Source organism: Folsomia candida, unplaced genomic scaffold (genome assembly GCF_002217175.1).
Source record: "Folsomia candida strain VU population unplaced genomic scaffold, ASM221717v1 Fcan01_Sc021, whole genome shotgun sequence".
Lineage (NCBI taxonomy): Eukaryota > Metazoa > Arthropoda > Collembola > Entomobryomorpha > Isotomidae > Folsomia > Folsomia candida.
The window spans coordinates 1,640,831-1,651,683 of record NW_019091213.1 but is presented as its reverse complement, the minus strand read 5'-3'; the positions used below and the strand labels follow the sequence as shown (position 1 = coordinate 1,651,683).

Here is a 10,853-nt window from a genome sequence, read left to right as displayed (position 1 = left end):
ATTTGAATGGTTATCTTTCAATAAATCGCGACACTTCTTACAAAGGAAATTTGTTCATGTTCTGGCGTATTTTAATAACTCCCTCTGTAATGCTGCATTTAATATTTAATCAAGTCATTGGTTCAGCTACATTTATTGTTGATTATCATTGCTTTGAAAATTTAATAGTTGGGCCCACGGTGAAGTAAAAGTTAATAAATATTAAACGATTTATGACATTTTTTAATGCTTCTTGTTTTAATATTTTAAGCGCGTCCTTCACCTAAGTTTGTTTTTTAAAATTTATTTATATTATTTTGTTTACTACTTCCGCCGAACAGACCTCAAAAACCACACAGCAGCCGTAGAAAAGGTGTCAGCAGCAGATATTTTGGCCGTCTCATCAATTTACTAGAGAGTGACAATCTGCTGCTGCTGTTTTTAATTACCATGTTTAATGTAAAATGGGATTTGAGTTCAATTTCCCTGTCATCGGTGCCATCGTTTGCGGATCCATACTTCTCATTTATTTTATCCAGCATTGGACCAGAAGATTGGTAATCAATCAATTAATTCAAATCCCCAAAAAGAATCATAACCATTCAAAACCACTAAATTATGTATGCAACCCCTACTAAAAATTAGTTATTGATTGCAGTTCCCACACTGCCTCGACCCCTGCAAAAGATGCTGGGCTAACAGTACGTGTCGTCGTCGTAGAAAAGGGAGACGATGCGATTGCTGTACTGGAGGATATCATAATCCCAAAAGCACTACTGGCGATGCATACTCTGAAGGAAATTTGGGCGTCGATAGTGACGGCGGTGGTGGCGAATAGGCTCAAATTTACCTAAACAAAGCATATCAAAAAAGATGCTATATGTATTTATATAGCATCGTTCCAAAGTTTTTTTTAAGTATGTATTGTGCACATTATTTAGTATTCACATCTTGAATCCGAACCCAAATTTGAGAGCAAGGTCTTCTCTCTTCACGCACACTTGTTGTCTCCCACCTGGCTGCCACAAGTAGTAGTTTGGCGAAAGTGAGCTTTCTCCACGTAGAATATTTATTTGACCAGGTTATTTGCTTTCTCTTCTCCGATGCTCCTTTGTTGGTGGTTTGGTTTGTATGTACGGTTGGTTGGGTGAGAGAGATGAAATCAATAATTTCTCGGAATTTTGTAGCTGTGCTCATGAACGAGCAGCGGAGAGAGGAGAGTTAGTTTAGCAAGGCGCAAAGAGATCGGTCGGGTTTTCTTTCCACGTTTCCGAATTCCTCACGGCACACGGGCACGGGTACACTTCATCATCTCGGAGAACAATTCAGGGTCATTCACGATTGTCCTTGTCAGTCAGGCGAGGAGGGTATTAGTGGCGAGTGGAGAGCAAATATAAGATTCAGGATAACCAATATTCACGAATTGTCACACAGTTTCTTGGACTGTATTAGGACTTACTTCATGACTTCCGTTATAGTTTGTTCTTCTGCTAACGACGAGGACGACGACTATTTCTCAGGGAACGAGGGACACAATTGTAGCTTCACAGCGTTTCATTCTGTAGAAGAGAAAGTACCGAGAGAGCCAACTTGTTCGCGTGGAATGACCGTTTCTCTCATTTTTAAACAACACTACTCATTTATTCCAAGCACATTTGTAAGGTTTCCGAAAATAAGTTGGCTATAAGCTGATTGATCTTATTCTATTAAAAAAAGTATAAATATAAGAATTCAAGACTGCTTCACTTTACACATACAACAAAAAGAGTACACAATTCGGATTACCAACTAATTCCAAATTCGATGCTCAACAAACAATTTGCTATCAGCTTTGCATTTTGTAAAACGTAATCAAATTTCGAATTATTAAATTGACAAGAAAAATCAGCTTTGTAATTTATTTAACTGTACAAAAATATTATACAAAAAATCGCTCATTTTTGAGAAACAAAACTATTTGTGAGACGAAATTCCATTTATAAAGTAAATAATACGTAAAAAAAATCAACAAATGTCAACATGGTATCGATTTTGGACCTCATAAATCCCATTTACTTTCTCCCGATTGGAGCATTTTTCATAATCGTGGTTGGTTGTGCGTGCTATGGGTGTTACGATTTGGTGAGTTTAAACTTTATTAATTTTTTACACCATTCATGAAAAGCGAGTAATGCGAAACTTTATGAACACGATAGTTTTACCCCAACCCGGATTATGCCGATTCCATCGTTGGAGGCGTTATAGCCTGCGACATTTCAGACTGTCCGATACCCGACATTCATGAACAACACAAGATTGATGATAAAAGTAGTGGATTTTGGAGTAGAAAAGGTTAATTTAATATTAATTTTAAGCCTGATTTTAAGGCCCTTATATAATTTAACATCCTATTGCACCTCGCCATCTCCACTTTCTCTTTAACTTTCACCGCACAATTGATCTAGATGACTCAAATCACAATAAAATCATGTTTATTCTCATTATTTAGCATGGGGGCTGGACTCTTCTGCTGAAAACTCCTCCACTAACAATGCCAGCGACTTTGCTGCCATCATGATGATTCAACCCCCTGCTTTTGGCGAATTGGGTCTTGTCGGTGGTGGGTGTGGGGATGCAGGGTGCAGCGGAGACTGTGGGGTTGGTGGTGGTGCTGGATTCGATGCAGGTGGTGCCGGAGGTGGCGGAGATTAAGATTCTTAATTGAGATGCTAAAAACAAAAAGAAATACAATCATCCATTCCATGATAAAAAAGTCCACAAATCTTTTCGGACTGACGACTTATATGCAAATGTTGATTATATAGTGTTATTACATACGAATTAAAATAATAATTAAGATTTTCCGTGTAAACGTTGACCGTTTCTCAAAATATACTCTACATTGATATACTATACTATATACGTGTAACATGTTATACCTCTAAAGTATTGTTCGTAAACCTGTGTCAATTATGATAAGCCAAAATGCTACAGTGAACCTTATACTCCATTTTACAATGTTACATTCTGTAGGTTACCCTTTAGAGAGAAAGTATAGAAGAGAAAGTTTGATTTGTGTATTGTCCACGTTATTAATATTATTGATGTCACATAAACATTGTTCCTGTGTTTCAAATGCTTAAATAAAATGATAATTGTTTGACATTACACGTCCATGATAAATAATTCATTTAGTTGTAGCGACAACGCACAACATTTTTTAAAGACCTTTCGTTTAAATACGACAGTTAATCTTGCACCTTATCTCGTCTTTCCTTACCTCTCCTGTTTCATTTTATGTAAGGCGAGATTTATGCATACTGCATTAAATTTGTGTCTAGTCATATATTCTTTCTTATTCAGTGAAGCGTCGTCAATCGTCATAAATGCTATTGTGTAAACTGTAATGTAACGTCTCTTTTATACGAATTCGTGTAATGGTTGGTTCGTGAGATCATCCTCCTCACCACCACCGCGCACCAAATACTTGAGTTCTTTTTTGTCATTCATGACTCATTCGCACTCTCAGTCAACAATCCACCAACTGACACATCGGTCTTCATTTTCTTTATTACACACTGCCAACAAAGACTTATCATCCCTGACTAATCATCACCAAAAGATAAGGAGGCATAGTAAATTGTTCGCTGGCAAACTGGCAGTTGGTACGGTCGAGGAAGAAAAATCAGCAGATTTCGCAGAATAAATTCGGTAAGAAATTTAATACATATTATGCTGATTGTTAGGTTTTTTAGGATGACGAGACTACAATGAACGGGATTTTTATTCAGTATATCCGGTCACAAGTCCAGTTATTTACTTGTTTCGTTTGTTCTATTTGTTTGAGGAGGAAAGGTTGATTTACATTTAATATTTTGACTTGGGTGGGTGGTTTGTGTATTAATTAGCATTGTATTAATGACAATTTGTTAAAAGAAATTCGTTTTTGCCACACCCTAATTTTTCGGCTTCCGTTAGATAGTCAGCTGTCCGATTTTAAACGATATAGATTAATTATATTTTTAGAGTTGAAAGGTTGAATTGTTTTGTTTAAATGTTGAATGTTTATAGTAGGTTAAATGAAAATAGCAATTGACAATTAACTAAGGATTAGATTTATTCGAGTTAGAAAATTGTAAGGTTACTTATTTATTCGATTTTGTTTGTTTTCAGGTGTGTGATAAACTTTAATCAAGATGACGGACCTTATATGTGTCCCGTTGAAAAAAGCGTCCGACGTGGACATCGTGAAGCCGCTGAAGAACATAATTGCAACCCTCTATTCGACTGCCGACAATCCGGAAGACTTTAGTGCAGACATTCAGGAACTGAGTTACATGCGAACACAAGCAGTGTCAAAAAGTTTGGATAAATCCGCCGCAGCATTGGAATTGTTGTACAAGTGAGTGCTTTTTATTTTGAAACATGTATGATATAATAATATTCAAATAAGTGCCCAAATAATAATGAGCAAGTATGTTTTGAAGGTATTACGATCAAATATCCAGCATAGAAAATAAAATTCCTCCACAAGAAGTCCAAATTGCTTTCAAGTGGAAGGATGCTTTCGATAAGGGAGGATTATTTGGAGGAAGAGTTAGCTTGAGTAAGATTTAAAATTTTCATCAGATTCTTAATATTAATTGTAATTAATTGTAACTAATTATTTTTTGTACTTAGGCGTGGCTTCATTGGCGTATGAGAAAGTATGCGTGCTTTTCAACATCGCTGCGTTACAATCTCAAGTCGGAGCCCATACGAGAATAGGTGAGTCAGACGAGGACATGAAAAGCGCTGCAAAAATGTTTCAGCAAGCTTCCGGGATATTCGCACATTTGAAAATGGCCCCGACGACAATGGGTAAGTAAACAAAATTATATTTATTAGTGCAAAAAGACTGGAATCACCAACATCAAATAGTTGTTTAATAAATAATGAATGCAGGTGGTCAAGAACCAACTCCGGACCTGGCTGGTGACACTGTTGCTGCTCTGTCTGCTCTTATGCTGGCTCAAGCACAGGAAATCTTTGTTAAGAAAGCGATCGCAGATAAGATGAAAGACGGAACAGGTAAGAGACTCAATTGAATAAATACGACTTGTCTAATGTAAATTTTAATTATTTGTCATTAATACCCTACAAGTTGCGAGATTGTGTATCCAATGCGAAGACATGTATTCCGATGCGTTGAAGCAATTGCAGAGAGACACTGTCAAACACAATTGGGAGAAGGATTGGATCCCGACGGTAATTTCTACTTCTGTTTCAACGTCAAATTACATACTTTTATAAAAAAAAGTATCCTAAATTAAATTGATGGACGTAATTACAGGTGGCTGGAAAGCAAGCAGCCTATTCTGCCCTTGCCCAATACTTCCAGTCTCAAGTCTGCGCTGAAAAGAAGCAAGTTGGCGAACAAATTACAAGGCTGACTCAAACACTGGAGATTTTAAAGCAGGCGCAACAACGATCTGGAAATTCGAATTTTTTTGTCGATTATGTAAACAAAGCGAACCGTCTGTTAACACAGGCGAAGAAAGACAATGATTTCATCTATCATGAGCGTGTCATTGAAGCCTCCGCATTGACGCCAATCGATAAAGTCGCATCTGCCAGAATTGCAAAAGTTTTGCCACTTCAAGAAAAGATGTGTGAAAACTTTTCTCGAGATTTGTAAGTGGCCATTGCACGTTAATTATAATCGTTGATAATTGTACATATCGAGTTTAACTTTAATTCTGTTTTTCAGATTTTCCAATATGGTTCCAGTCCAAGTTCATCAAGCCATTGCTACATGTGAAGTCCGCAAGACTGAAATGACGGGAGGGAAGATTAATCAACTTCGCGAGGCTAATTCTTTGTTAAATTCAATATTAGCCTCGCTTAATTTGCCTGCAGCCCTTGAGGATACTCAAGGTGCGACTGATGACGTTCCTCAATCTTTGAAAGAGAAGGCTAAAGTGGTACAAGAAGCTGGAGGTTCGGCAGATTTAATTTCATCTGTTCAAGAAATCCCAGAGTTGGTGCAGGTATTTCATAAAAGATCAATTTTTTAAATAGGGTAAGCAGGTGTTGAATTAAACGTTTGTTGTTGATTGTAGCGTAATAAGGAAATCTTAGACGAGGCTGAACGACTACTTCGAGAAGAGGAAGAATCAGACAATCAACTTCGTGCTCAACTTAAAGAAAAATGGACCAGAACCTCATCCGATAAATTAAATTCTACATTTAAAACTAATGCTGCTCGCTATAGGGAAATCATAAACAACGCCCTCGCTGCAGATGAGGTTAGGGGAATTTTAATCTAGTACTTGATACCGTTTCTCTTCTCAATGAAAAACAATTATTTTCTTGTCAGGTCGTGCGTGGGAAAATGGCGACCCATGAGCAAGCAATCCAAATGCTGAGTCGAGGTGAGCATGGTCTCGGTGATGTTCTTCCCAAGAGTTCTGCTACAAGGTCATCTTCCACTGGTTCCTTGTCTGCGCGTGAAAATCTGAAGGGACTCATGTTGGAAGTGGATCAATTAAAAAGGGAACGCGAAACTTTGGAGGCATCCCTAAAAACTGTAGCATTCGATATGAAAACTCCATTCTTAAAGGTATGTGAAGTGAATTTTTTGTGTATAAATATTTATTTACATTTTTTACGTGAATTATTTAATTGAATCCCAAAAACTATTTATTAGGCGCTCGCTCAAGACGGTGCCATAAATGAACCTGCCATGTCCGTCGAACTATTGGGAAAGGCTCTAGGGCCACTGGAAGGACAGGTTAAGTCAAACTTGGAAAAACAAGAAGGGCTCATCGTTGGAATTCAGCAAAACAGTGATGAATACTTTGGGAAAAAGAATACATCAACTGACACGTTGAGTCGACGGGACCAAATGATGCGACAGCGTAAGTATGCACATATTACCATCGTTGTCAAACGGACATGTAATTTATTGTGATGAACAACGTACTGCAAAGCAAAAGTTTGTACTTGCACAACAAAAACTAATGACATGTTTTTTTTTATTTATGGAACCAAAGTTGCTGAAGGATACGATGCCTTTACGTTAGTGCTTAATCTAAATATTTCATTATTTTGTACATAATTTTGTGCGTTCCCTTACTTAATGTGTTTTAACATTTGTTTTTACAGAGATTTACAAAGCAATCTTAAAGAAGGAAGAAAATTCTACAATGACTTGACCCAACTTTTGGTCGCTTTCCAAAATAAAATTAGCGACTTTTGCTTTGCTCGGAAAACTGAGAAGGAAGAGTTATTACGAGATGTTACAAGAGATGCGTCAAGTGGTGCGGTTGCAGCTGCCCCTCCACCAAGACCTCCCCCTCCATCAACAGTGCCATCACTGCCTTCTATGGCGTCTGCACCCACTCCGGTCAACACCGCAGCTCAGCCGCCATATAATCCTACCCCGTATGCTCCCATGCCAGGAGCACCTCCTGCATACCCTGGCGCCCAACCAATGCCTGTGGGAGGGGGAGCACTTCCATACCCGTCAAATTATCCGCAGAACATGCCGATGCCATACCAACCGCAAATGCAGCCTTATCCTTATCACCCTTACGCTACTTTTCCACTTCCTTCTCGTGAGTCTGAATAATACTAATAAATAACCCTATCCTCTATTTTTCATTGTCAATGTTCAATTGTAAAAAACTATATTATCTGCTTAAGGCTTCTATCAGCAATAACTGACTTTGCCTTTTCTTCTCTGCAGATTATAGCATGCCGTATACTCAACAACAAATGGGTTACAATCCGTACGGTTATCCACCAAATCAACAGCCTCCACAACAGCAACAACCCCCTCCTCACCAATAATAACGCCATATTATTGTATGCGAACATGCGACCGGGCCTGATTTTTAACAGGAGGTCAATTATTATGATTCAGATACATGCCTAAGCTATAATGAAAAATGCATCCATAATTGTTTATAAATCATTTTGGTTATTGCTAATTTGTAAAACATGAGATGATCCAATTTCTTTGACTAACACAATGTATTAGAAATTAAAAGTATCAAACAATACATTTATTATTACTATAATATTTTAGCCGATAATCTGAAATGTGTTTGCTTATACATAATACATATTCCTACATACATATATACATGGGCTCTAATTCGTATAATAAACAAATGCAATAGTAAAAAGATCTAGGAGATAGCTTTTTTCCGTTTTGCTAATTCTGCTTGAACAAATTCAGTGTCATCGTCATTATCCTCATCATTATTCATATCGGATTTGACTTTCTCATTCTTGGAACGAGAAGAATCTCTTTTACGGCTTTTACGAACATCATCCCCATCCGAATCGTCGCCTTCATCTTCATCTTCTTCTAATGGACGTCCTCCATTCGCCATAAGTCCAGCCTGACCAATCTTGCTGTATTCTCTCGGCGTCCCCCTGCCATCTCCATCTTCAAAACTAATATTTTTGATATTTGGGTCTCTATTCGTTTCTCGCATATCGTACGTGTGATACGGAAGTGTCGTAAGCCATTCAAACATTGACTTTTCTTCATTCTCTGACTTTGTTATGACAGGATAAATATAAGTTTGGCAAAACTCTTCAACTTGGTCCGAAAATTCATCCCATGTTAGGAGGGAGTGCATCCCGTCACTGCCATACCGCTGATTGTATCGTTCGTAGTGAACATGATCTAGGACAAGACCCACTCCAGGTACTTTTGGGATGTCAATTCTCTCCGACTCCCAAGCTTTCGCAAACGTATCTTTTCCTGCAAATCCTCTCATGTAGGCGACCACCAATCCAATCATTTTACGGATTTGATGCAACATAAAACTTTGTCCTTTCACTCGCAAGATTAAATATTCCAGACCGTCCTTCATAAATGGTTCCGATGCGGTGAAAGAAATGATATATCGCTTGGAACTCGGATCCGTTGGTTTCCTCCGTGAAGTGAAGTTGTGAAAATTCTTAGTTCCCACATAACTTTCTAAAATAGCTCTCAGGCTGGTAAGTACTTGTTCATTTATTCTGTAATCTTCAGTCACGCTTTGATCAATGGGTACAAACGCAAACTAAAACAAATGACAGATAAATCAGCAATTTACTTATTAACACCATTAATTAATTTTGCACTCGAGGAATAATGTGTTTATATGAAGTTACGTACAGAAGGAATCATGTACATGTATGTTCTCCCATCGCAATTAGTTTTACAGTCGAATCCCTTGGTAGCTTTTTTTACTCCCATAACTCGAACTTCTGCAGGGAGGAACGAATTGACCTTTGCGACGTCGATGGTGTCAGGCATTTTCATGGAGACGATTTGCCTCGCAGCTGAGACGTGTTTATCAGTTCGAGCTGCTCTTTGAAACTGCATGACTCGTGGTAATTTAGAAGCTTCCTCATCAATGTATCCCGCTTTGAGGAGGGCTTTTAAGTAAATAGAAAAAAGGTTACAAACTTCATCAGTAATATTACTTTCACCAGTAAGTGAAATCAATTTTAAATAAATGTAATAAGATGTGCTTACTAACCTTGTAAAAGATCATCTTCGATGGTTTTCGTCCCAGGATTGCGCTGCATTCCAAAATAGCTTTGTCCACAATAGCTTAGCATTAAAACCATCTTCCTGCGGCGGAGATATTCTTTCTTTTCTGGGGGTGCTACAACTTTCTCATCGTTCGTGACTAGCCCAATATTTGAATCTTGTTCTCCAATTGTTTTGTCATTTACGTTTGTTGTTACTGATTCTGTAATTGTTTCAACGTCCTTTTCAGTTTGAATTTGAACAGTTTCACAAGAAGGTGACAAACTGATCTTGGGATCTTTCTCCATATCGAACTTTGCTGTGAAGTGTCTCAAAGGAGGGAGGAACGGTGATCTGTTAAGGGGACAAATATTCTCCAGTGACCTTGACCACAATGCAATGCTGGGTGAGCAGTGATTATGGTGTGTCAGGGTTCGAATGTTCGAGAAAAGGCCAACGACCAATCGGGACGTTTTGACGGATAAATTTGTCGCCATTCACACAAAATCAATGTCCACGCAAAATGGTATGTCGTTGTATAGTTTGTTCTGTTACTACAAATAATCATTTTAGCACTATTAATCGTATACCAAATAATGTCGTGCACGTTACGCCATAGTTAAAGTTTACCTGTTGAATTGATTCTTTCTGGTCGGATTTAGCAGTGCAAAAAATTATGCGCTCAATTAACAAGTTAATAACGTACATTCACTATGTGCCAGTTTGCCTTTATTTTGCGGCAAACGTTTATCCAAAGATAAAGTCAAAAGTTTTATTAATGTACAAAACAGTGGTACAAATTATTAATTTTTATCGCTACACGCCGCACATGCTGCAATGCAAATGAGTAAAATTCATACCACATTCTTCCCACACTGATCTCATAGCAGAATGGATTGATCTCGTGCAAAAACAAGCCTCAAATTGTGACGGAAAGCATCTTTCACTATGCTTTCATTCCCAAATACTGCGTTATAAGAATTTATGTCGGCTTCTAATTTATTCACACTACAAAATCCAGCCTTATATTTGTAGCTTTTTAATTTTTTGTGTCATGTGGGGAAATCTTAGACAAATTACGTCAAATTATGTCATTACTAGTGTATAAGCCCGTCGATCGGCATGTGAAGCAGAGAATCCTGGGCCTGTGCCCATTCCCATGATGACCCAATCGAAAAACTGACCTCAGATTCGAAATCAGCGACCAAAAAACTATAAGAATCGATATTTTCCCACCCCCAACAACGTTGATATAATTAATTGAATTATTTGTAACAATGGTAAACACGGAACATGTGGACATGTAGATATTGGCATATCAGCCATAAGCCACCCCTCCTTTTGAAAACCCCCACTGACCTTTTTGAAAGTTTTAATG

General features: G+C 37.9%; 2 protein-coding genes across 3 annotated transcripts; one reads left to right on the top strand and one right to left on the bottom strand.

Moving 5' to 3' along the window:
- The first annotated feature begins 3,457 nt into the window (after positions 1-3,457).
- On the top strand, positions 3,458-8,123 carry LOC110858350 (programmed cell death 6-interacting protein). Its single transcript, XM_022107090.2, has 14 exons — positions 3,458-3,669; positions 4,132-4,360; positions 4,446-4,564; positions 4,639-4,818; positions 4,903-5,028; positions 5,102-5,205; positions 5,291-5,631; positions 5,708-5,987; positions 6,060-6,245; positions 6,317-6,559; positions 6,647-6,857; positions 6,993-7,017; positions 7,105-7,556; positions 7,688-8,123. The coding sequence occupies exons 2-14, from the start codon at positions 4,155-4,157 to the stop codon at positions 7,789-7,791; spliced, it is 2,577 nt and encodes an 858-aa protein (XP_021962782.1). The 5' UTR covers positions 3,458-3,669; positions 4,132-4,154; the 3' UTR covers positions 7,792-8,123.
- On the bottom strand, positions 7,978-10,527 carry LOC110858352 (tRNA pseudouridine synthase A). 2 transcript variants are annotated; one of them, XM_022107092.2, is made up of 4 exons: positions 10,106-10,527; positions 9,483-10,023; positions 9,116-9,378; positions 7,978-9,020 (listed from the first exon to the last, which is right to left on the bottom strand). In XM_022107092.2, exons 2-4 carry the CDS (start codon positions 9,970-9,972, stop codon positions 8,133-8,135), a joined length of 1,641 nt encoding a protein of 546 aa, XP_021962784.1. In that variant the 5' UTR covers positions 9,973-10,023; positions 10,106-10,527; the 3' UTR covers positions 7,978-8,132. The 2 variants fall into 2 exon arrangements, with proteins under 2 accessions (XP_021962784.1, XP_021962783.1); XM_022107091.2 differs by having other exon boundaries at positions 9,483-10,029; positions 10,106-10,526.
- Between the last annotated feature and the right edge of the window lie 326 nt (positions 10,528-10,853).

Coding starts and splice junctions, on each gene's coding strand:
- LOC110858350 (XM_022107090.2), top strand. CDS start 4,155: ATGACGGACCTTATATGTGTCCCGTTGAAAAAAGCGTCCGACGTGGAC. Junction 4,819..4,902: donor AATGGCCCCGACGACAATGG/GTAAGTAAACAA, acceptor TAATGAATGCAG/GTGGTCAAGAACCAACTCCG. Junction 6,560..6,646: donor TGAAAACTCCATTCTTAAAG/GTATGTGAAGTG, acceptor ACTATTTATTAG/GCGCTCGCTCAAGACGGTGC.
- LOC110858352 (XM_022107092.2), bottom strand. CDS start 9,972: ATGGCGACAAATTTATCCGTCAAAACGTCCCGATTGGTCGTTGGCCTT. Junction 9,379..9,482: donor CGAAGATGATCTTTTACAAG/GTTAGTAAGCAC, acceptor TTTACTTAAAAG/CCCTCCTCAAAGCGGGATAC. Junction 9,021..9,115: donor ACATGTACATGATTCCTTCT/GTACGTAACTTC, acceptor CATTTGTTTTAG/TTTGCGTTTGTACCCATTGA.